Raw genomic sequence first — 26,416 nt, forward strand, 5'->3', positions numbered from 1 at the left:
AGCATTCAATCACTCCAATGTGCCTGGATGATCCAGCATGGGGGGATGATTCCGGCGAGCTGGGCTTATAATGAGCTGCAGATGTATTACAATGAAGTTCCCGATGTGCGGTGAAGGGAAGCATGGCCCGCTATTGATGGGCGGAGCGGACATTTGCAAAATGGTTTCATGACGTTGTGAAATTGACTTTTGGCCTTCTGGCCATATTGTCCGCTCGCACTTCCAATCATGCCTGCCATGAACAGGCACAGAAAATTCCACCCACACACACACAAACACAAACACCCAGGCACACAGATAGGAACATAGGAACAGAAGTAGACCATTCAGCCCATCGAGCCTACTCTGCCACTCAATACGATCATGGCTTATCATCCACTTCAATGGCTTTTTCCCACACTATCCCCATATCCCTTTGTGTCATTGGTATTTAGAAATCTGTCAATCTCTGCTTCAAACATACTCAGCACTGAGCTTCCACAGCCCTCTGGGGTAGAGAATTCCAAAGATTCACAACCCTCTGAGTAAAAAAATTGCTCTGCATCTTGATCCTAAATGGCTTCCCCCTTATTTTGAAATTGTGCTCCCTGGTTCTAGGCTCCCCAACTAGGGCAATATCTTACCAGCATCTGCCCTGTATATCCCTTTAAGTATTTATAGGTTTCAATGAGATTACCTCTCATTCTTCAAAACTCTAGAGAATACAGGCCCAGTTTCTCCAATCTATCTTCATAGGACATTCCTGCCATCCCAGGAACAAGTCTGGTGAACTTTCACTGCACTCCCTCCATGGTAATAATATCCTTCTTAAGGCAAGGGAATAAAAGACCCACACCCACACATACAGAAACACACACACACACACATACGCACACACAATAGACGCACACACACATACAAACAAACACACACACACACACACACACTTTAATAGAATCATTTCACTTGTGCTAACGATTATGGCTAGGATTGAGTGCTCTTCCTGCAGTCAGATGTTGAAGGAGTACATCACTCCAGATGTGTGACAATCAGCCATGTGGAATACTTTTACACTGGCCAAGGTGCTGTGAATAATAGCTTGCCCACTGACCACCAACTCTAATATTTAAATAAAGATCTAAAGTAAAAATACAATTGCAGAATGTTTGCGTACACATCCTGCTTCACTGCAATTTTAGTTTAAAATTAAAAATGATCCTGTTGAAGCACTTCCTGAACCCTAGCGGCTCCACAAGTCCTTATCTTGAAGGGGAGTCAGGCACAATGATAGACATGTCCTGACACTTACCCTTCTGTCCCAAAATGCTTGGGACACATGCAGAACAAACTCTGCACCAGCTCAGTGGGTTGTGTAGAGTGACCTTCACACTGAGCACAACTCACATGCTACTTGATTTGGTAATGCGTGCTGGGAAACCGTCAAACAACATTAACTCAGCACATGGCTCCCCCTCTAAAGAAAGAACTTGCATTTATGTATAGCCTTTCACAACATGCTGAAATGGCAATGACGTTTTGTCGCCGTTGTCATATAGGGAAACATAGTCACCAATCTGCACACTGCACACACCAACAAACTGCACTGAAATAAATGACTGGACAATCCTTTGGTTTGGATGATATATATTGGGTAGGGAAAAGGAGAACTCCCTGTTCATCTTCTGATGCTGCCAAGATCTTTCATATTCAGCAGAGAGGATGGATGGGAGTATCCTTTAATGTCACACCTGACAGGTGGCACCTCTGACAGTGCAGCACTCCCACAGTAAAGAAAGAGCTGCATTTATATAGTAACTTTCACGATCATGTGACATCCCCAAAGCTCTTTACAACCAACAAAGTATTTTTGAAGTGTAATCACTGTTATAATGCAGGCAATGTGGGAGCCAATCACAGCAAGATCCCACTAACAGCAATGTTACAAGGATCAGATAACTTTTTTTTTATGTCAATTGACGGGTAAATATTGGTCAGGACACCGGAGAGAAGTCCCCAGCTCTTCTTTGAAACAGTGCCACGTGATCTCTTACACCCAACTTAGGGAGGGCGTTCGGGGTTTCAGTTTAATGTCTCATCCGAAAAGCAGCAACTCTGGCAATACAGTACTCCCTTAGTACTGCACTGGTCTCAGTTTAAATTATCCACTCAAGTCTCCAGAGTGGGACTTGTAAAGACACAACTTTCTGCAGCAGAGGCAAGAGTGAAACCCTTTGATCTCGGTAACTGATCTGGTTTCTGATGCCGTGGGCAGATCTGAACCAACACTGCACCAGATTTGATGCTGGCTCTGAGTGTGAAAAATGGAAATGTGTTATCCCTTATCTCAGTATACAAAAAAATACCCCTATAAGAGCAAGTCAGAAAATAAAGATTTAAAAAGAAAGGTCTATTGAAAAGCGCATTGTTTTCCTAATCTCCAGGATCAATGTGACAGCATTTTATTTATGATGCTGATAACTCTGTGTATCTTAGCTGAATGCAAACCAGCCTATCTGTGCATCAGCTTCATGGATAAGGGAGCCGAGTGATGACAGGAAGCATTTATGTGCTAAACAGCGTCCTTTAAACACTGAAAGGCCTCCTGTCCTCAGTGAGCTGTCTTGATGGAGAGATTAGCTTGCTGTAGTTGGTGCCAGAATGGACAAAGTTCAGGCAAGACAGACACCATCAGCTCATTAAAACACCATATTGTTCGGAGAGATCTTGCTTCCTTCTTCTGCACCATCTTGCTATTCTTAGAAACCAATTCTCCTGGCAATAAGCCTATGGTCACTCAACAACAGCATTTATATAGCATCTCGAACATCATGAAAGCTCCCAAGCCTTTTCATAGGAATGTTAACAGACAAAAGTAATGGCACCAAGACCTGCTTCTCTGCTTCATGATTAGCTGAATTACAGCGCACCCCCCCCGCCCCCCCGCCCCACCACCACCAAACTCTCTCTCTGCCTGATTAGTTGGATTAAAGGCCACATCCATCCTGATTGATTAGATTAGAGACCTCTCCCCCACCCAACCCCAACCCCTCCCTTGATTAGCTGGAATAGAGCTCTGTCCCTCCTCTCCACTCCTATTGGATAGATTAAAGTCCCCTCTGCCTCTTGATTGGCTGAAATAGAACCCCCTCCCCTCAACCCACCCTATTTCTCTGACCCTCTTTGATTGGCTCTTTTAAAACCCCCCCTCTCCTCTTTGCTCCTTGACTAGCTGGGTTAGAGGCACTCCCCTTCCCATCCTGCCCATCCCCATCCACACACGCCCAGCCTCTCCTCTCTGTCCCATTTGTCTCAACGGGATCAAACCCAGGTTTCACCTACCTTCCCACTCTCTTGCCTGCACTCTCCCCTCCGCTCTCCTCTCTGATCTATGCAATAGGGAACATTTCCCAGTTCTTGGAAGCGATTCCTGACAGGACTGGGTGGGTGGACGCAATGTTTTCCCACCTCCCAATAGCAGGAAGAGCAGGCAGCATCCAACAGGAATGACTCCACTTTGGAGAAGTTCTTCACTGGCTGTAAAACGCTTTGGCATGTCCCGGCATTGCTCTAGAAATGCAAATCTTTCAGCCTTTCAATTTCTGATTAGTCTGTTTGCACTCTCACACTTAAAACAAAAGGCAGGAGTGGCTCTTGCTTCAGTACTGTGTTCGTGAATGAATGCTAAAGAAAGATAGCACCATATTAAGAGTGATTTATGATGCTTTATATATGCGGATATCAAAAGAAATGATTGGGTTTAATTCAAGATTCATCAAAATGCCAATCGTAAATAATATTTTTAAAGATATTGCAGAAGCAGCACATTTGCATCATGTGGCCGTACTGTCTCCACATCTGGAAAACCCATCTGTTTAAAAATCTCCTCAAAGGAAGCTCAGCCTTGTCACTCTACAAATGTACATCGGGTACCAGAGCTGTTGCACATAACTCAGACACAGCACGAACATCAGCAGCAGAGAGCCCTGGGACTATTGCATCTTAGTCAACAACCCGTTCACCCCCCACATCCCCCCCACGAGTGTGAAAGGAAGAAACAAGGACCCAAGGGCTCAGGGTTGCCAACCCCTCCAGGATTGGCCTGGAGTCTCCAGGAATTGAAGATCAATCTCCAGGACACCGCTGCATGCAATCCTGGAGAAAAATCATCGGGACATCAAAAAGATTGCTTTCATTAAATTTTTTTTGAACATTTCTCTTTACCGGATATAAAAACATTGAAAATGAGGGGGAGAAATGGCTGTTTGGCTGACAGTCAAGCATCATCCAATTGGGTAATGAGTCTTATTGCTTTCCAGTTGGGATAGGAAGGCAGTATGTCACAAGATGGATGTGTTGGCTGCAGCATGAGGGCAAGTCATGTGATGAAACCTCCAGGAATGCATTTAATCACGGTTGGCAACCCTACAAGGGCGATCAGTGCAGAGGAACACGCCTCGGACATAGAATCACAGGGCAGAATTTTCCGGTCGACGTGCTGGGGCGGGCCAGACACACCGACACATAAAGTGACGTGGAATGATGCCGGGCGGGCATCCCGACATCATCACACACCATCGCGATGGTTCGTTCGGTGGGTGCGCGCCAGAGTCGGCTGCGTGCCTGCCAAAATGTAAATGGCCTATTAAGGCCGTTAATAAATCAATTGAGCCACTAGAGAATGCTGGCCGTCCAGCCTTAAGGTTAGCGGACAGGCAGAAAGCCCAAGCTGCCTTTGCATTTTTCTGGAAACCTCATCCACAGGCAGGATGGGGTTTCCTGAAGTTTTTATTAAATAAATAAATACATTTTCATAAATATAAAACCATGTCCCAACTCATGAGACACAGTCACATGAGGGGACATGTTTAAATAATTTTTTTAATTCAATTCTTTAATTGTTTTAATATCCATTCAATCTCCCTAAGGCAGCTCCGCATGTGCGCGAAAGAGAGCAGACCCCCCAACTCTCCCTCCTCCCCACGCCCACACAGCTAGCGCCAAGCGCTACCAGCCATGTATTATTCCGGCCGGACCTTAATTGGCCCGCCCGCGTAAAATGGCGGCACTGAGCCGATCGCAGGCACCCAACCCCGCCAATTCCCACCCAGCCTGCCGGCCATAGGAAAAATCCTGGCCATAGATTCTTACAGCACAGGGAAAGGCCATTTGGCCCATCGTGTCTGTGCGGGTTCTTTGAAATTGCTAACTGATCATCTAAGTCCCCCCGCTCTTTCTACATAACCCTGCAAATTTCTCCTTTTCAAGTACTTATCCCATTTCCCTTTGAAAGTTACCATCAGATCTGCTCTCTCCACCTTTCAGGCCATGCCTTCCAGATCACAACAACTCACTGTGTAGAAAACATTTCCTCAGATTCCCCCCCCAACACCCACCACCCCCCACCCCCCCACCACCGGTTCTTTTGCCAATCACTTTAACGCTGTGCCCTCTTGACAACCAGCCCTCCCGCCCATGGAAATAGTTTCTCCCCATGCACACTATCAAAAACCCTTATCATTTTGAACACAGCTATTCAATCTCCTTTCTGGGACTCTATAAAGAGAACCACCTCAGCCTCTGTGGTCTCTCCGCATCACTGAAATTCCAGAAAGAAGTATCTGATCAGAGCTGCCACATAGGCCCTCCATTGTTAAATATGTGGAGTTTATGTTTTCTGTAAAATAATTGATGCAGTCAAACCCTGCCCCACACATGTTATTCAGTCCACAGGACTTCACAGTTAAATGTTTGCAAACTTTTCTTTCACTCAGCTGGCCCATGTCGCTCATAACCGTGATGGGAGATTTGACAAAAACATATAAATGATTTCAGATGGCTTTGATTTGTGGCCTGCTCTTATTTTCTCACATGTTTGGATGAGGAGGCATCATGTAAAACATTAGGGGCAATGTAGCTGACAGGAGGTGATGGGCTCTGCTCAAAGGGAGCAAGTGCTCATTCACCAACAAGGACTGGAATTTATCTAGCACCCCTTTAACATGGTCAAAACATCCCACAGCACCTCACAGGAGTGGAATTGGACGAAACATTGACCCAAAGCAGGAGACATTAAGACAGATGCCCAAAAAACTTGGCCCAAAGAGGGAGGAGAGTGGAAAGGTTTAAGAAGGGGATTCCAGAGCTTTAGGACCTACATGGTTGAAGGTGTAATAGTAGGGTCTGTTACATACAGGGTTAATGCCCACAGTGATGCAAGACGTCACATAACCCGGAGCCAGGGTCATTCTAGAGATGGACAGAGATATATAAAGACCGAGGATGGAGTCCGCTCCATACCTTCTACTGTATATATGTATATAGCTATAAGCCGTCAATAGAGACTTGCTGTTAGTATACTCAAAACTACGAAGCCTACTTCATGGTGCCCAAAGCAGGATTCTTCAGAAGGGATGGGTGCCAATGGTAGAGCAAAGGAAGGAGGGGGGTGAGGGGATGCCAGTCAAGAGGCCAGGGTTTAACAGTGGTTAGTATAGGGTTAAGTGTCTTCGCACCATGTTTGGCCAATTATTCTTCTTTTGTATTTTTAAGAATCTCGCAGCATTCCCATCACGATGAGTCGTACGCGGGTCACGCGTTTCAACTTAAGCACCGCTTAAACACACAGGGCAGTTATAAACCAAACAGAAACAGTGCAATAATTTTGCGTCCACAAAATAAATGTGGGGTTGGAGGGGGGGGAATTCCCTTTGGAACGAACATGGGAATGAACAAGACGGAGAAACACTTTGAATGATTTTCTGTTTCTACTCGCGCAACCAGCAAGTTCATTCCTTGTGCTGTTAGATTCATTAGAATCAGGAAGAGGATGCTGCTTTGGGAACACAAAAAACATTGCAGAAGGAATTTATTGAAAAGAAATGCAGAGATTACAATTTAAGAAGCAAGAGCTGAAGAACAGTGTGCCAATGTGTCCAAATCAATCATAATGAATAATGGGGGTGGGGGGAATCATAGGATCACAGAACTTTTACAGTCCAGAGGGAGGCCATTCAGCCCATCAAGTCTGCGCTGGCTCTCTGAAAGAGCATTTCGCCTAGTCCCACTACCCTGCCTTATCCCCATAACCTTGCACATTCACTCTTTTCAAATAACAATCCAATTCTCTTTTGAATACCTCAATTGAATCTGCCTCCACTACCCTTTCAGGAAGTTCATTCCAGTCTCTAGCCACGCTCTGGGTGAAATTTTTTTTCCTCACATCACATTTACTCCTTTTTCCCATTATTTTGCATATGTGCTCTCTAGTTCTTGATGTTCTCTTGAGTGGGAACTGTTTCTCACTATTTACCCTGTCCACACCCCTCAGGATCTTGAATACCTCTCTCAAGTCTCCTCTCAGCCTTCTTTTCTCCAAGGAAAACAGTCCCAACCTCTCCAATCTATCCACATTGCTACAGTTCTTCATCCCAGGAATCATTCCTGTGAATCTCTCCTGTACTCTTTCAATGCCTTCACATCCTTCCTCAAGTATGGCGCTCAGAACTGGACGTAGTACTCCAGATGAGGCCTAACTAATGTTTTATACAGGTTCAACATCACCTCCTTACTCTTGTACTCAATGTCCCTACTAATAAAGCCTAAGATACATATGCTTTACTAACTGCTCTCTCAACATGCTCTGCCATCTTCAATGACCTATGTACATATACACCAAGTTCCCTCTGTTTCTGTACCTCCTTTAGAGGTTCTCCCTTTATTCTCCCTTTATTTTCTATAGTCTTAACAAACTTTCCTGACAAAATTAATCACCTCACACTTCTCTGCATTGAGTTTCATCTGCCACTTGTCTGCCCAATGCACCATGTCTCTGTCCTTTTGAAGCTCAAAATTATCCCCCATCACAGTTGACAACATTTCCAATCTATGTATCATCTGCAAATTTTGAAATAATGCCCTATACACCACAGTCTAGGTCATTAATATATATCAGTAAGAGCAAGGGTCCCAACACTGACCCCTGAGGAACTCTACTACAAACCTCCCTCCAATCTGAAAAACAACCATTTATTACTACTCTCTGACTCCTGTCACTCAGCCAATTTCTTATCCAGGTGCCTACTTTCTCTTTTATTCCATGAGCTAGAATTTTGCTCACAAGTCTGTTGTGTGACACTGTATCAAATGCCTTTTGAAAATCCATATACACCACATCAACAGCATTTCCCTTATCAACCTTCTCTGTTACCTTCTCAAAATATTCCAGCAATTTAGTTAAACATGATTTTCCTTTGATGAATCTATGCTGGCTTTCCTTAATTATCCTGCACTTGTCTAGGTGACTATTGGTTTTATCCCATACACAGCGAGCTGATATGATCTGCAAAGCTCTGCCAGAAACAGATTCAATAGTAACTTTTAAAACAGGATGGGGTAAATAATTGAAAAGGGGAAAAAAGAAATTGTGGGGCTGTGGGGGCAAGGGCTGGCATAGGCATGATGAACTGAATGGCCTCCTTCTGTGCTGAATGATTCTATACTGATAGTTTACAAATTCCACAAATGAGGGTCGGGAATAAACAAGAGGGCCGATCAAGCCTGTTCCACACTCACGACCATAATGGCTAGGGCCTTCCTTTAACCACAGCCATTTACCCCTTCTACCCCACCTGTCATCTCCTGGGGAAGGAACAACAGAGATAAAGCCAGCACTGATAAGTAAAAAAAATACACTGTAAAATTCCCTTCTGTTCTGAAATATGAGTGAAAAATTGAACTAATGACAACATATTTAGGCCTGTCAAAAGACTCTTGTAGGATCTTCACAGCTTCCCGCCTCACCACCACCCTCCCCATCAAATTTAACAGCTGGTCCATTGGTTGGTCACTGAATGTTGGCAAGAAATTCAACCGTGAGAGGGACACCCAACTCCGATCCTCTGCTTTCCAGGTCTGTGTCACACCATCAGGGGAGCCCGGAAGAGACTCAAAGGGACTCTTCCAAGTTGGCAATAGATAAGCAAGTGTTTCGAGGCAGTTTCCCCAACCTAGATCTCAACTGACATCGCACAAGCTGCAGACAGACTGCAGCAGCTGGTAGAATGAAGCATGTTTTTTCTTTTCCTCAGGAAGGTTGAAGCATTTGGCCGCCTGCCAGTAGATGCTGCTCTCGCTCTACAAACTCACACTGCCTTCTATTCACCAACATTACTGCTGCCTGCTCCAGCATTTTCTCTCTCTCTCTTCAAGACTCTCAAACTCTCACACACTCTTCTTTCTTTCTTTCTCTCTCTCTCTCTCTCTCTCTCACTCTATGTTGCTTTACCCATTTCTGTCCCCAACATTCTCCTGCTGCCAGTGGAAAGGAAAGAATATGAGACAGAGTGAAAGAAAAGAATATAAGCTAGATATACTTAAAGGGGAAATTTTCAGGGTTATGGGGAAGGCAGGAGAGTGGCACTAATTGGATAATTCTTTCAAAGAGCTGGCACAGACATGATGGTCTGAATGGTCTCCTTTTGTGCTGTGTGATGCTCTATGATTCCGTGGAAACTCCTAGACTTATCAAGGAAACTTCAATGTAAAATATTGTGGTTTATCAAGAGATTGACTGCAGGAAGGGCCCTGAACACATGAGGTGAATCTGGCCTGAGGGGTGCTTCCATTTTCTTTCTAAAACTCTTTCCTGCAAAGGTCTTGTGGCACCTTCTCTTGGAATGAGGGTAAGGTAGTGTAACTCTTTTAAGTACAAACACATTTCCATCTGTTCCTATTCAGATAAAGTTACATTGTTTCATAGTTTGCCATTGTGAGATTTGAACTCTTGATCTTGGGGGTACAAACCCAGTACCATAACCACTTGGCTATTTAGGCCAAGCCTCTGAGGGGTGCTTCCATCTTGAAGATATCCTCAGCAGCACTCAACGAGGAAGCGATCCTGCCCTTGATGGCCATTGGCTGACACGTAGGATGTGAGTGTATTGGTTAAGCAGCTGATTGAACAGGAATGGTGCAGCCACATCTGAGCAGCCTTAATGTTCACTCTCAAAGTTCAATTGCAAAAAGAGTGGACATTGTAAGAATAATGTTTTCTCTTTTGGGAGAATCTAGAATTAGGCGTCACTTTTCAAAAATAAGGAGCCGCCCATTTAAGACAAATGAGTGGAATTTTTTTTTCTCACAGGCGGTCATGAGTCTTTGGAACTCTCTTCCTCAAAAGGCGATGGCAGCAGAGTCTTCCAGTATTTTTAAGGCAGAGGTAGATAGAGTCTTGATCAGTAAGGGAGTGAAAGGTTATGGGGGAATGTGGAGAAATCAGATCAGCCGTGATCTTATTGAATGCAGGCTCAAGAGGCCGAGTGGTCTACTCCTGCCCCTAATTCGTATGTTCACATTCAGCCCAACTATCAGGGGATGGCTGGTCCCTTTTGAACCGGCTAAGCTTCTGGGACGAGGAGGGAAGAAAGATGGTCGGTCTCTATAGGTTGCCAGGAGTAACTGAGGAGGGATTTAGGCATTGCGTCCAACAGTTAAAAGAAGAAGCTTTATTTCATACTTGAGCAAAGGAATCCCTACCCTTTTGGTGGGTGAATCTGACTCAGGGCCAAGGACACAAAACTTGTTCATTCAGCAGGACAGCCTCCCTTCCCCCGCAGGTGACCTGACTTCCCTGTTTCCATGGTGCCAAGTATAAAACCAAACATAATAAACGAACTTCTTCACCATATTTGGCACTGTACTTGACCCTGAGTAACAGTGGTCTGGCATAGCCTCTCTACCAAATAGTATGTGGGGTAGGTCTTGTTCCCATGGCAACTGTGTTTATACTCGAAAGATAACAATTTCTCTTATTTATTGCAGCTGATTGCCAATTACTCCCAGGAGTGTCGGTGATCTGATCTTTAAAATGGGGATCTGTTCTATCCTCAGAGCAAGGAACAGAAAGAGGCCTTTGAGCCTCTTGAGCCTGTTCTGCCATTCAGTTACATCATGGCTGATCTGTACCCCAATACCATGTATCCACCTTGATTCCATATGCCTGAGCACCCTTACCTCAAATAAAATCTATCAATCTCAGTCTTGAAATTTTTAATTACCACCACCCGCTACAGCTTTGACGGCACTACTGGGGGGAACGTCTCACATTTTCACTGCCCTCTGTGTGAGGAAGGATCCCCTTCATTGATTTCGGAAGATGCCAGGGATTTGCAAGCTTTCACTGATGCACCTTTCCTTCTCCTTAAATGGCACAGAGTTGTGAGGCAGGGTCAAAGTCAGAAAGCATGTCCTCCACAGCAGAAAACCTTGCCAACACTCACCACCTGAGCTTGTACCCAAGGAATGAAAGAATGGCATTGATACGTTGACAGGGGAGATGGTGGTGTAGTGGTAATGTCACTGAATTAGTAATCCAGTAAACCCAGGCTAATACCCCAGGGGCATGGGTTCAAATCTCACCATGGGCAGCTGGTGAAATTTAAATTCAATTAATAAACCTGGAATTAAAAAAGGAGTTAGTCTCAGTAATGGTGACCATGAAACCATTGTTGATCAGCATAAAAACCCACCTGGTTCAGGGGAAATCTGCTGCTGGTCTGACCTACGTGTGATTCCAGACCCACACTAATGTAGTTGACTCTTATAAGTACCCTCTGAAATGGCCAAGCAAGGGCAGTTAGGGATGGGCAACAAGTGCTGGCCTTGTCAGTAATGCCCACATCCCATGAAAGGGAAAAAAAAAATCACCTTTCATGAGCTTGCAACATTTCAGCCTAATGAGGTTCTTTTGAAGGCAAGTTACTATTTTAACGTAGGAAAGAAAGTAGCCAAATTGTGCACAGCAAGCTCCCACAAATGGCAACACGATAAATGAGTGGATATTCTGTTTTAGTGATGTTGGTTGAGGGATAAATATTGGACAGGACTCCGGGGAAAAATCCCCTGCTCCCTTTCAACTTAGTGACATATGGGGTCTATTGCATCCACCTGAGGGAGCAGACAGGGCCCTTAGTTTAGCATTTCATCTGAAATACAGCGCATCTGACAGTGCAGCACTCCCTCGGTACTCCACTGACAGTATCAGCCTAAACTCTTGGGGTGCGTCTATGAACCCACAACCTTTTGTTTCAGAGGCAAGCATGTTGAACCACAGATGGCACTTAATCTACATGGAGAATGAGTAAATAGGTGTTGGAGGGATAGCTTGCTGCGCCTGAGCAGGGGTGGGGGATTAGCAGGGGCAGGAGGCGGGAGAAGGGGGGAATGAGGGTTGGAGTCGGGGTCAGAGTCAGGTATCGTAGCGTGAGAGAGGAAGCAGGAGGTGCTTGATTGAGACGCAGGCTGGGAAGATGCTAGGATGTGGCTCTGGCAAGGAGACTTGTGGTCACAATAGCATTCCCAAAACTGCAGACAGGTTGACTAAAGTTTTCAGTAAGAAAATGACTTACTGATTCCAATCTCTTTCAGTGGTTATACAGGGCTCACACACTATCAAATGACCATCAGACACAGAGTCTGATCACAACAGCTGTTTGAGTGTGTGTAGGGGGGTGGGGGAAAGTGGATAGGAAGAGGAAGAAATGCTGCAATTGGAATCAGACAGTTTATACCATCCTGATTACAGCTCATTTGTTCAGGATCTGTTATTAACCAGCCTTCTGAGTCATATGGGTTTAAGAGCGGAGCCATCAATGCCTCTGCATACCGTATTTACTCATATATAGTCCTCATCTGTTTGTGCTGGTGTGCAGCCAATAGTCAAGTTTTCATTTTATTTTCTTGAAAGAGGAACACAATAATTTAATTATTGAGTTTGCCCAAATGCAAGGTTAAATGTGCATCACTGTAACTGATTAAATTTTGCATTATAATGTGTTGGATCTAAGTTTTTAAAAAATTATTTATTCCTAAAATCAACTGCTAGCACCAACCATTTTCCCAGCTTCTCGTATCTCATTTATTCCTCAGCTAACAACTAAGAAGCAGATTATCCACATATTGAACTCTCCACTTGCCTGGGTGAGTGCAACTCCAGCACCACTCAAGAAGCTTGACAGCATCCAGGACAAGGCAGCCCACTCGATCGGCAGCACCACCTTAAACTGTCACTCCCTCCACCACTGATTGGCACAATGTGGCCGCAGACTATACCATCTACAAGAGGCACGACAGCAACTCCCCAAGGCTTGCAAAATGCACAAACTCTGCCGATGGGATGCACAGAGGCAGCAGGTATTTGAGAACCCCGTCACCTCTTGTTTACCCTTCAAGACACCCGATATTCCAACTTGGACATATATCACTGTTCCTTCATTGTTACCAGGTCAAAGTTTTGGCACTCCCTATCAGGCAGCACTATGAGTATATCATTAACACAGGGATACATATTATCCCAAAACCAATGTCACTAAAACAGATTATTTGGTCATGATCGCACTGCCTTTGGTGGGAGCTTGCTGTGCACAAATTAGCTGTCGCATTTCCTACATTGCAACAGTGATTACATTTCAAAAGTCCTTCATTGGTACTTGAGCATGTTAGGGTCTCCTGATGTTATGAAAGTTGCTATCTGAACGCAACTCTACCTTTCTAATTTTTTACAGGGGTAGCATAGAACGATTGTTAATCTGGGTACAGCCTGCACTGTAACAGATCTGAGAGAATCTGGTGTTGACACTGGGTGGGAAGTGTCTCATTTTGATGGGCAGGAGACAGAGCTTTAAAAACATGCACTGATCCCATGCCATTAACCCACTCACTTAGGTAGAGTTCCCAGCTAATGACTGGACCCGCACCAAAATATCCCTGTGCAGCTTTAAACATTTCCTTCAGAAACTAAACACAGTCCAAAAAAGGCAGGAGAACATTCCATCGTCCATGTGGAAATGAAAAAAAAATTATCTTGTTTCACAGCTTGTTCGAACTCATAGGTAAGTCACATTGGGGGAAAAATCAGCAGGCCAGCACTGGCAGAGTTAGGCAAGTGGTGAGGGAGATCTGTGCAGCACCGATAGCGATGGCAGCATGTTGCATATATACTGAAGATCCCAGGCAATAACCCGTGTGGGCACTCCCAAGTTTTTGAGTTTGAGTCCCACTCCAGAGTCTTGAGAACAATGTCTAGGCTCAAACTTCAGTGCGGTACTGAGGGAGTTCTGCATTGTCTGACATGCTGCCTTTCGGATGAGTTATTAAGCGGATATCCTGTCTGCCCTCTTAAATGATCCCATGGCACTATTTAAAGAAGAGCAGAGGAGTTCTGCCTGGGGTCCTGGCCAAAATGTATCCTTCAATCAACATTAAAAAACAAATCACCTGGTCATTATGACACTGCTCTTTGTGGGAGCTTGCTGTGCACAATTTGGTTGCCATCTTTCCTACATTAAAACATTGGCTACACTTTAAAAGTAATTCATTGGTTGTCAAGCAATTTGGAACATCCTGAGGTTGTGAAAGGCACGGTATAAGTGCAAGTCTTCACTTCTTACACCAGGAAACCTAACTGTAGCCCCTAGTAAAGGACACACAAAGTTTGAAAAAAGTGAAAATGGAGCGTAACAGGAAGCTACGATTAGGCAATGCCGAGTTTGAGCCTGAAGTCTTGTAGAGGCAGTAAATGGTTCAGGAACAGCCAACTGTGTGTGATGAATCTGGATTTCAACGGGGTGACAATGCAGGGCGGAGCAAGGTTGCTTTGGACAGGGTATTCGGAACACAGGAGAAACAAGAGAGAAAAATTCAGAGGAACTGGAGAAGGTGAAACTGCTGTCTGATTCTTAAGCTGAAGCAACCACTACATAAATACGAGAGAGCTCCTCAAGGGAAGCATGAAGGCAACACCGAATGCACAAGAATGGGAAGTATCAACAAGTCCCAGAGATAGAAGGATAGCCTCTTAATTTAGGGTTAGGGGCACTTCAAAGTGGAATGTGTTGTAATGTTAAGGGTTAGGCGTGTCACCAACCTCATGATGAGAATGGGACACGCCATCGCTCAAAATGGTGCCTGCATTTCTCCACCTATGACTGGGGGCACTATGCTTAAAATTTGGATAATTTTTAAAAAGGACAGTTGGTCAGGATTTACCACATCTCCATCACTGATACACACATGCCCAAACCTCCCAGTGGGAAGCCAGAGTAACTGAGACATGCCGACCAGAAGATGTCAGGGTAGATCACTGGTGTGTGATGAGTTAAGTGAATCTCTGTCACTGGCAGAGATGCTGCAGTTGATCCTGCCACCCCAGAGGGGAAAACCTACTGGGGTTTCAGCTTCAGTGAATGCTACTGGAGACAGCCTTTGGATCTCAGGGTGGTGAGGATCAGTGAGACTTCTCTTAACCAGCTTGACTCCACTGTTTCCATTTTAACCAGCTCCTCTATAAACTGCATCCATATGTTTCATATACACCGTATCCACCTCCACATACAATGTATACATTTCACAAAGGCCATATGGACAACAGGTTTCCTTAACTAAAAGGCCATGAGTGAACTATTCGGCGTTTTCACCCACAACCCGATACCTCATGACCACTTTTCTTATTTCTTTACAGATTTATTTTTGCAAAAAAAACAACATTCAAATTCTCACGGTGGGATGTGAACTCAACGGGCGGGATTTTAAGGCCCCGTCGTAAAATGCCGGCGAGCCCTTCACAAGTCCATTGAGTTCGGCGGGACAGTAAAAATTCCGTCGGCGGAAAATTCCGCGCAATATTTGGCCAATTCAGTGCCGGGCTTTTCCACACTGGCTTGTGAAGTCTGGGTCCCTGTGTAAAAAAAAAATACTCCAGATGGCGTTGAAAAAGCCTCTGTAAATTTGAATTTATATGAGTTGTGCTGGGAGATGATCAGCTCACTGGGACAGTGCGATAGCTGCAAAGGGAGAGGCAGAGGGAAGCAGCCTGTTGATCACTGCCCTGCTACAGAGGGCAAAACAGTTACCTATCTCGAAGCTTGGGAAATCTTCTGTTTTCAGGGAACGCGGTTTGGGGATTAAATTAAATTTCTCAGGCGCCACTGCAGTTTGGTTAGATTGCAAACTGGCCCAGCTTTACACCGACAGATAGCTGAGGCCCCCGGGCAGTCGTTACGTTAAAATGTACGGGAAGCTCAGAGGAGCGGCGGAGACTGACCCGCGCTCCGAAATTCATGTGGACCGAGAGGGGCTGGAGGCCGGTTAAACCGGGTTAAACCCCGGTCCGGGGTGGTCACTCTCCCGGGTTAAACCCCTGTCCGGGGTGGTCACTCTCCCGGGTTAAACCCCTGTCCGGGGTGGTCACTCTCCCGGGTTAAACCTCTGTCCGGGTTGGTCACTCTCCCGGGTTAAACCCCGTCCGAAGTGGTCACTGTCCTGGATTATACCTCGGTCCGGGGTGGTCACTCTACCGGGTTAAACCCCTGTCCGAAGTGGTCACTCATCCGGGTTAAACCCCTGTCCGAGGTGGTCACTCTCCCGGGTTATACCCGGGTCCGGGGTGATCACTCTCCTGGGTTAAACCTCTGTCCGGGGTGGTCACTCTCCCGAGTTAAACCTCAGTCCGGTGTGGTCACTCGTACGGGATAAACCTCTGTCCGGTGTGGTCACTCTCCCGGGTTAAAACTCTATCCGGGGTGGTCACTCTCCCGGGTTAAATCCCTGTCCGGAGTGGTCACTCTCCCGGGTTAAACCTCTATCCGGGGTGGTCACTCTCCCGGGTTAAACCCCTGTCCGGAGTGGTCACTCTCCGCTGGATACTCGCTCCTACCTACAATCTGGGAGTTGACGGTTTCAGAAGGGGCGCTGCTGCATCAGGATTGAGAGCGGAGAGAGAGGGAGAGACAGAGGGATGGAGACAGAGACACAGAGAGAGAGAGAGAGGGAGAGGGACTGGAACAGACCGGGGGGCCGGAGAAGCTCAGTCCCTGTGCAGGAACTGGAGCTTCCTGCAAACCCAGCTGAGGGAGGGAGATGTTCTGTCCCGCAAACAGGGATTGGAGAAGGATTCGAGCCGGATTCAACATCAATGCTGAGAACAGCCGATGGAGGTGATCAGTATCTGCAGGAACCGCCGACAAGAGGCAGGGATTCCTGTGTGAAATAAATCCTGAGACTGCTGGGCTCGGCACAGGGGAGCCGGCCAACCTGCGAGCAGCTCCCTACATGAGCCATTGTGTGTGTGAGAGAGAGCGAGACAGTGAGTGGGGAAAAGACAGAAATGGGCAGATAGAGAGTGAGACAGAGGCACACACAGCACAGAGACAGATGTAGGGGCAGAGAGAAACTGGGGAATCCCACTCCTGTTTTTTTTTGCCACTCATGCAAAATCCAAATCAAAGATCCTGCTCAGTTGGATTTTTTTTACCCTTACAGGAGAGACACGTTGCCTTGTGCCCCCTTTCTCCTCCCTCCCTCCTTCAACTTGCTTCACCTGTAGCGGGAACAAGACTCCCATCGGCCCGGGAGACAGTTATAACACGCTGAGCTGCCGAGAAGCTGGTTGCTTGGCATTTGAAGAACAGGGGTAGCCGCCCGTCTCACTCCCAACCTTTCCTACCCTGTTCTGTTCTCTGTTTTTGAAAAAAAATCGCTTTTATTTAATCCAGATGTGTCCTTAAACACCCGCCAAATTCCACATCTGCCACTTAGGTCGGCAGGGAGAGGAATAGAAAATGCTTCCTTAGCTTCAACAACATAACACAACGGCAATCTGTACCAACTCCGGCTAGCAGCACCTGACAGAATGTGTGAACCAACAATTAAATGGCCGAGAATAACGATCAGCACTCAAACCGCACTGAGAGAATTATTAAGCATATGAACCCGTTCCCTGGAGGCAGAGGCTCCTTGCAGTCGTTGCGAAAGTTTATTCGGAGATCGTTCCTACCGTTCTGTGCAACGCCAAGTTTCAATAAGCAACAGCAAGTGATCCACAGGAGTGGTCCCATTCTCGCCAACATCCTCGCAAAGCCTCCTGATTTTGTTCCCCGGAGGGTCAGTTGTGTGTGTGTGTGTGTGTGTTTCTGTAAATTCCACTTCTGATGTCTCCTGATGCCCGGTTATATCCTAGCTGTTCGGGGGGGTTGTCTTATCCCACTCTGCTGAGGTGTGAGATCCCCTCTCTCTCTCTCTCCCTCACGGACACAAACACTTCTTTCCCCTTCTCTAGGCTTATTTTCTCGGACGACAGTTCCTCCTCCTCTCTCTCTCTCCAAAAACAATTACAAAACGAAGCCTGAGTCCTCTTCTCTTTAAGCCCGGGATGGTGTCACTTCCTCTCTCCGATAGCCGGTTCGAAGGTTTCCTCTCTCTCTCTCTGTTACATCCTTGAGGATGGTCTAACACCAGATAAAACGCAGTCCAAACAGCAAGGAGAACACTCCCAGGAACAGAGAGACCCTCTAAGTAGGGGCTGCTTCGGCAAGTGTGAGAGAAACTGACTGCTGCACCTTGTTAAAATCGGAGTCCAACCAAAAGCTCTCATCCGCACGAAACCTCCTTAAAACTTCGCCCCGTGACAAAATAGGCACAAGTTGAGGGAGGAAGCACTTCCGTGAAAAGTGCGGTCTCTCCCCACTTTTTTATATCTTAAGGGATGTGCCGCCTCTGATCTCCAGTTCCTGTGTGTGTGTGTGTGTGTGTGTGTGCGCTCTCTCCTCTCCTGCTCTCTCGGACTGTTCTACACGCATGAGGATGGCGAAAGCATTAAGAACGGGACTATCGCATTACACACACACGCCCTCCAGAACCGCAATTAAAGGCAGTCCGATTATCACCGAGAACACACTCCGGATCACTCACTCACACACACAACTAGGAATCGTCACTCTCTGCCCTGTTTAAAATAAACCTGGCCCATATCATCGAAAAAATCTGTTCCTCCCTTAGGCAAAGACGCGAGGACTGACGTTTTTCTTCGCGCAGCCCTTTTATTTGAATTGTTTGTGTGTGTTTACAAGTATTTTTGGCGTGATTTCTTACCGCCAATAACAGTGCCTCGTCACTAATAATAAAGTTTATTTTTAATAGCACACGCCCGGAAAGGCTGTTTAGAGGAAACGGCCACTATCTTTCGATATTCAGCGGTAATCTCTCTCCTCAGAGGGGGCTAGTGCACCAGATAGAGATTCTGATTGTAAAGTGTCTGTCTCCAGATATTTAAGAGCTGAACACGGCGATAAAAAGTGAGGGGGGGGGGGGGGGAGGTGAAAGCTGTAACTAAGATGCGACTGTACACGTCCTGGGTACTGCACTCCCATCCTCTGTGTCACTGTATCGGGACATACAAGTCTCTCTCTCTCTCAGTAGTTCTATAAGAGAGAGCGGGGCCTGTGCACTGCAGTAACGCGGTGCAGGCTGCTTGCCACCGGCGAGGGGGGAGCTCCAGCCACCCACTGCAAATCAGGGAGCGAATCCCTCCGACCAACCCGGACGGCGTTACCTGGAAGGCGCAACCGGCAATAGCGGCGGAGCCAGGGAAAGGGTTAAGCAGTGCGGGCTGTGGCCGTCTACCTACGGGCCGTTTTATTTTAAAAAAGAGGCGACGCTCCCTCCCTCCTCCTCCCAGGCTGGGAGCAAATTAACCAGCTCAAGGATTGCAACTGACTGGGGGAGGGTGGTTTGGGGGTTCGCTCTCCCCGTCTGTGCCCTGGATAGCGCTGGGGGCAGATTGACTAGGGGAGGCATCACAGTATCATAGCTCACTGTTGCACTTACTTCGCACACCTGTTTAATGCAGCCTCCCCACCCACCCCGCGCCACCGCCCCCAACAAGTCCGTTTATGCGTTTTAAATAATTCCGGATGCCGCATTTCGCCGGCGCGATGGTTTCTTTCAACTCAACTGGGCCAATCGTAATAACCGCTTCTGCACCATGCGATAGGGAAGACACAAAGGTTCTGAAAGGTACTGTTTCTGTGCAAACGTCTACCACACGGAGATATAAACTGTTGTCATACCGACTGCTCTGCTGTTGAATTAGGACTAGACAGGGCAGCACAAAACCATTCATTATACCTGGATCCGTGATACGACACCATGATGCATCTGGGATATAACATTGTAATATCTCGATAGAACAACGTCACATTGTGATATACCCATGATATAACGTCATCATAAACTTGTGACAAATCCATGATATAGCTAAAATATAACACCGTGATATACCTGGGATATAACACTATGATTTACCTGTGATATAAAACTGTTAAACACCTGGGTGTCTCACTGTGATATTCCTTGATATAACACCATGATATACCTGGGATATTATAATGTGATATATGCATAATATAACACTGTGATATACCTGGGATATTACACTGTGATATTCCTGCAATACAACACCATGATTTATTTGGAATTCAACCTGTAATATACCCAGAATATATTGGAATGGGGGCTTCTGTACTGCTTCACCTAGGTGCTATCATGTCCAGAGGCCCCTTGTTCAGATAAGGAACAATGATATTCATAAAAAAGCATAAAAGGCCCCTTCCCTCTCCAGTTTTTGCCCGTTTAAGGGCAGTGATTTGTTGGAGTGTATCTCCTTTCCAAGTCTCTCACCCGTCCCACTGCCAAAGCTTTTCCTGAAGTCAATAATTGGAACTGGGACACTAAAGACTCCACTTTCCTATGCCCATCACACACAATGTAGCTATTCTCTCCATGTGTGAGAAAGAGTATGAGAAGCATTACAATCAAGCCCCAGCATGTCTTCACTTGGTGTGTCCAGCAGCAGTACAGGGACAACATTTCTTTCCAGTCCTTGGGTATCTAAGACCACTTGTAGCTCTTCAACTGCCACACAGTCTTCCTTTACTAATAAAACCATTCAAGCAGAGTTATTTTTAAATACATCATCATTGATATACATATTTCCTTTTCATATTTAAAATGATTTACATTTCCCCACTCCTCCTTCCCACTAATACAAAATACAGAAAAGCACTGGAAGTAGGAGGCAGGTTAAGTAACAACCATAAATGGATTGACGCTTCCTCTATATCCCTGTACAGAAGCTGGCTGCAAATATCCAACATTTTCCATTCTGTAAGACTTCCAGCAGATATTTCATTGGGATATATCGGCTAATGTGGACCCAAAGATTACATTTGCCTATATTCCAAAATGAGCAAAGATTTCACTTCCCCAAGGGGAAACAAGAATGTCCTTGTGTCAATTGATATTGTAGGATCTTTGGAGGCTGCAAAAACTGGGATTCAGTCCTTAATCTATTTAGAGACAGTAAGAAAGGAATTGCTCAGACTGATTTAAAAATATCATACACTAGCTAAAATCAACTTCATAGCAACTAAAGTACTGCAGGAAATGTAACATCATCTGAACAAAACCTGATCCTTTCAATCATTGGCTTCTATTGGCTGTTAAACTAATTGACATCACCTCAAAATTAAATACAGAGCTGACTCTGCTCCTGCCTCAGTACAATTGCTGCTGAAACCTTCACCCATGCATTTGTTACCTCTAGACCTGATTATTTCAAAGCAATCCTGGTCAGACTTGCATTGTCTACCCTCCATAAAGATAGGCCTTTGTGAACTTTGCTGCCCGTATCCTAAATGGCACTGAGTCGCGCTCACCCATCATCCCAGTGCTCGCTGACCTACACTGGCTCCCTGTTGAGCAACTCCTCAATTTTAAAATTCTCTTCTTGTTTTCAAATCTTTCCATGGCCTCGCTCCTCCCTATCTCTGTAATCCTCTCCACTCCTACAACCCTCCGAGACACCTATGTTCCTCAAATTTTGGCCTCTTGCACATGCTCAACTTTAATCACTCCGCCATTGGTGGCATGCCTTCAGTTGCAGAGGATCTTACCACTGAAATTCCCTCTCTAAACCTCTCCACCTCAATACCTGCTTTAAAGATGGTCTTTAAATCTTATGTCTTTGACCAGATTTTGGTCACCTGCTGAATTATCTCCTCATTTGGCTCGGCATCAAATTTTGTTTGATAATACGCCTGGAGGCACTGTACTACATTAAACATGCTATATAAATACAAGTTGCCAATGTTATTGTTGTTTAGTTCTTCCTGGTGTCCTGGCCAATATTTATCCTGTGATCAACATCACTCAGAACAGATTATCTGATCATTATCACATTGCTGTTTGTGGGACATTGCTGTGCACAAATTTGCTGCAATGTTTTCTAAATTACAACAGTGATTACATTTCAACAAGTAGGTAATTGCCTGGAAGGCGCTCTGGGGTGTCCTGAAGTCATGACAGGCATTGTGAAAATGCACATTTTTCTTTTTTTAGATCTCTCTGAGGGCTGTTACAACACTACAAGGCTATTGGTGAGGGTACTATTAGTTGTGACAATTCTCTAGCTTGAGTCTTGGGTTCAGGCCTGAAAAAGTGTGTCTGTTGTTGGGATAAGGTTTCAGCAAACATAGGGAGCCAGAGATCTGACATCTCCCATCTCAGGGAACTCTAGGAGGGACCTCGGGGGAAACACAGAACCCAGGAGATATCTTCTGGTACATTTCATTGCTTTAGGCCCAAACCAGGCCTTCTGGCTGGTTTATGCAGAGGATGCTGGCTATCTCTGAATGTCAATGAATCCACTCAAACTGCAGTCTGTGGCAAGCATCCTCCTTTGCTTTGAGGGACTGCCAGAAGAAGATGAAGCATCCAATCAGTTGGGTAAACGAAACATTGGAGTGTTGTCCTTACATATTAAGAACCACTTACATTGGGAAATCAACTTACCAATGACAGGACAAGTGTCCAGGTGGAGGTCACAATGATGGCTCAGTCTGTTCTTTTCCCGTTATTGGGTTTAGAACTGGTGGACCAATCCTAAATGAGAAACAAGGTGGAAGTGTTTAAAATTCAGAAAGGCGATGTGGAAGCAGAACTTTTTCAATAGTGTAGTGGTCAAGAAGGATGATTTCAGACCTTTAGGTGTATGAATTAAGATTAGGAATACTGTGCCTCTCTATTCGTGCTTAGCCACAGGAGACCGGTCTCAATTCAATTGTCTCTGATAAACTGTTTGAACTTCCAGTACATCGTGAGATTCATTGGGGAGTTTTCCAGCGCTATTGTTACTAATGTTTCGGCTCCTTTCATTTACACGGTAGGTGCGTTGGGCTAAAACAAGGGTTAAACCGCCCCTGTTTTTCGGAGTAAATAAGATTGCAGTTTGGAACTTATCTCAGGCCAGAATGGGGAGAGAGCTTCTTAACAAAAGGAGCCTTGTAAAGGAAATATTTAGAAGGTATTCTGGCTTTAATGTGGTGTGATGAGACAATGTCACAATATACCCTCACCCCGCTGTTATCACACTCTGCCGACTGAGAGAGAATAAGAGCCCTCCTTTGTTCACCTTATCTCTGGATGATCAGATAAGACACAATTCACCATCAAACACCTTTCCACTTCCTGACCAGAAAGCGCGCGGTTTCCCACCGTCTGTACAAGAGGCGGATTTTCCTCTTGTGTTTCTCCACAACTTTCTCTGAAGAAGGCCGGTCAAACTCAGTAGCTCCACTGTATTTATTTCGTCACGTTCACGGGTTCCGCCCTGAGTCTCTCGATCTCTCAGTTTGAAGAACCGTGTGCGATGGGACGCAAATGGAGGGCAAATCATATCAACAGACACTTCATCACCAACCCCATTCAAAACCAAATCTCCGAAATGTGCCAGTCTCCACTTATTTAAATATTTTCCCCCATTAACTTTGTGTCAAATTTCAATAATATGCGATGAACAACAGCTATAGTCACAACGTTTACTGAGACACTTCTGTCAGAGGCAAGGTTAAGGATTCATCCCGTTAATTGTACTTTTGGTTTACAGAATACAAATATATCTGGTGTCAGTAACGTTAATGTATAAGACAGCGTGATGGGAAAGGCTATATGATACTGTACGTTTTAAAACATTATTATTGTTGCGTGTCCTTGGCCAGAACAGGGACCATTATGTTGGTATCGAGTTTCAGAGTTGGCGTCTGCTGTTAATCCCCTTTCTCTCGCCTCGTGCCCATCTGGTGCCATTCAGAGAATCATACATTACAGAAGGAGGACATTCGGTCCATTGTGTCTGTGCCAGCTTTTTGAAGGAGTTAACCTATTAGTTCCATGCCCCTGCTGTTTCCCCATAGCCCAGCAAGTGTTGATTCCAAATCCCTTTTGAAAATTACGATATAACCTGCTTGCTACAGCTTTTCAGACAGCACATTCCGCAACATAACAATTAATTGCATGAACTGATATATTTAATTGTTGTAAGTCAAAACATACAGGTCTACACCTTTTCCTATTTCTTATGTTCTTATAAGGCAGAGGTAGATAGATTCTTGTTGGGCAAGGGAATCAAAGGTTATTGGGGCTGGATGGGAATGTGGAACTCCATACACAAGAAGATCAGCCATGAAATTTTTGAACGGTGGAGCAGGCTTGAGGGGCCGAATGGTCGATTCCTATTGCTATTTCTTATGTTCTTATGTTTTAGTCTTTGACTTGGCAATTGTAAATGACATCATGACAGCATTACAACTATCTTTCAAAAAGGTACTTCATTTTCTGTAAACTGCTTTGAGACATCCTGAGGATGCAAGAGGTGCTACTTAAATGCAAGTTACTTTTTATCAACATTTGGTTTCCATAGGTTGAGTTTCCCCGCAGTCAGTTTAAACTTGTGAAACCATCGGTAATGATGGCCTGTTTACATTGCATCTCCCTGCTGTCTTTCTGGTAAATGCCCTTTGACAGTCACATCATGAATTCTCGTGTAAAAATATTTCCATTGTTTACATGACATGACAGTTTCACACATAGGCATTGGCCAAAGTGCCCATGCCAGCCTGCGCACATGTAGAAAGTACAAAAGACTTCTCCATATGTCTCATGACCTCCGTAAACTTTACAACCAATGAAGTACCTTCATTTACATTTCCACAATGCTGTTGGTTCACAGGAGGATATTAAAAAACTAAAAAGATTACTTAAGCTTGTTCTTCTGCAATGTGAAAGTAGCCTAACCTTTGGTTGAAAGCTTGCAAGGGTTGTAATAAGATTTTTTAAATAATTGCTTCTTGTAAATTTGGGAGTGCCACAGATATCTATGCAAAAGCTCTACAGCACTATTTTGAAGAGGGGCAGGGAAGTTCTACACCAGTATCCTGGCCAATATTCGTCCCTTAACCAACAGCACTAAAACAGATAACAAAACAAAAACAGAAATACCTGGAAAAACTCAACAGGTCTGGCAGCATCAGCGGAGAAGAGCAAAGTTGACGTTTCAAGTCCTCATGACCCTTCAACAGAACTAAGTAAAAATAGGAGAGGGGTGAAATATAAGCTGGTTTGGGGGGGGGGGGTGTGGAGAGAGAAGGGGGAAGGTGGTTGTTGGGACAAGCAAGCAGTGATAGGAGGAGATAACCAAAAGATGTCACAGACAAAAGAACAAAGAGGTGTTGAAGGTGGTGATATTATCTACCAGCATGTGCTAATTAAGAATGGATAGCAGGACAAGCAAAGTACAGATAGTTCTAGTGGGGGTGGGGTGAAATAAGACTAAAAGGGCATAAAAGGTATTGATAAATGATCGGTGGAATACATTAAAAATAATGGAAAACAAAAACAGAATTACCTGGAAAAACTCAGCAGGTCTTTTCCAGTTAATTCTGTTTTTGTTTTGGATTTCCAGCATCCGCAGTTTTTTGTTTTTATTAAAAATAATGGAAATAGGTGGGAAAAGAAAAATCTAAATAAATTATTGGAAAAACAAAAAGGAGGGGGAAGAAACGGAAAGGGAATGGGGATGGATGAGGGAGTTTAAGATCTAAAATTGTGGAACTCAATATTCAGTATTCATATCTCACTGCTGTTTGTAAGACCTTGTTGTGCTCAAATTGGCAGCTGCTTTTCCTATATTGCAACAATGGCTACACTTCAAAAATACTCAATTGTCTGTAAAACACTTCGGGATTTCTGAGGTTGTGAAAGGTGCTATATTCCTTTCTTGCTTATTTTTTTTATTTCTGTTCAAAGTTTAGAACTGGGGGCATGGTCTCTGGATAAGGGGTTGGCCATTAAGGACTGAACGGAAAAGAAATGTCTTCACTCAGAGCGTTGTGAATCTTTGGAATTCTCTACCCCAGAGGGCTGTGAATGCTGACTCTCTGAGTCTATTTAAGACAAACGCCAATAGACATTTTGGATTCTAAGTGAATCAAGGGATATAGGGATCAGGTGGGAGAGAAATGTTGAGGGGTCAGTCATGATCATATTGAATGGTGGAGTAGGCTTCAGGAGCAGTATGGCTTATTTCTGCTCCTATTTCTTATGTTATGTTCAGGGAATTCAGTCAGTCCCTTAGATGTTCTGGTCATTTGTTACATAAAACATATTAGAGTTGAGTGCTTTACCTTATTTATATTAACATGGTAATAGGGCCCAGGAGTGTATGCAATAGATTCCATTGTCTTACACACTTGTAAACAAGGCCAGTGAAATT

The 26,416-nt window shown here is 44.9% G+C and overlaps 1 protein-coding gene across 2 annotated transcripts in view; it reads right to left on the reverse strand.

The window, feature by feature from the left end:
- The window catches only part of LOC121285329 (neuropilin-2-like), a 105,382-nt gene extending 86,656 nt beyond the window's left edge, over nt 1–18,726 (reverse strand). Inside the window, exon 1 of one of the 2 annotated variants that reach the window (XM_041201814.1) lies at nt 17,807–18,720. In XM_041201814.1, the coding sequence (XP_041057748.1) occupies nt 17,807–17,879 (73 nt within the window). In that variant the 5' untranslated portion in view covers nt 17,880–18,720. Of the gene's footprint in view, nt 1–17,806 lie in introns of both variants that reach the window. The other variant, XM_041201817.1, reaches the window with a different exon arrangement.
- Between the last annotated feature and the right edge of the window lie 7,690 nt (nt 18,727–26,416).

Source organism: Carcharodon carcharias, chromosome 12 (assembly GCF_017639515.1).
Source record: "Carcharodon carcharias isolate sCarCar2 chromosome 12, sCarCar2.pri, whole genome shotgun sequence".
NCBI classification, from domain to species: Eukaryota; Metazoa; Chordata; class Chondrichthyes; order Lamniformes; family Lamnidae; genus Carcharodon; species Carcharodon carcharias.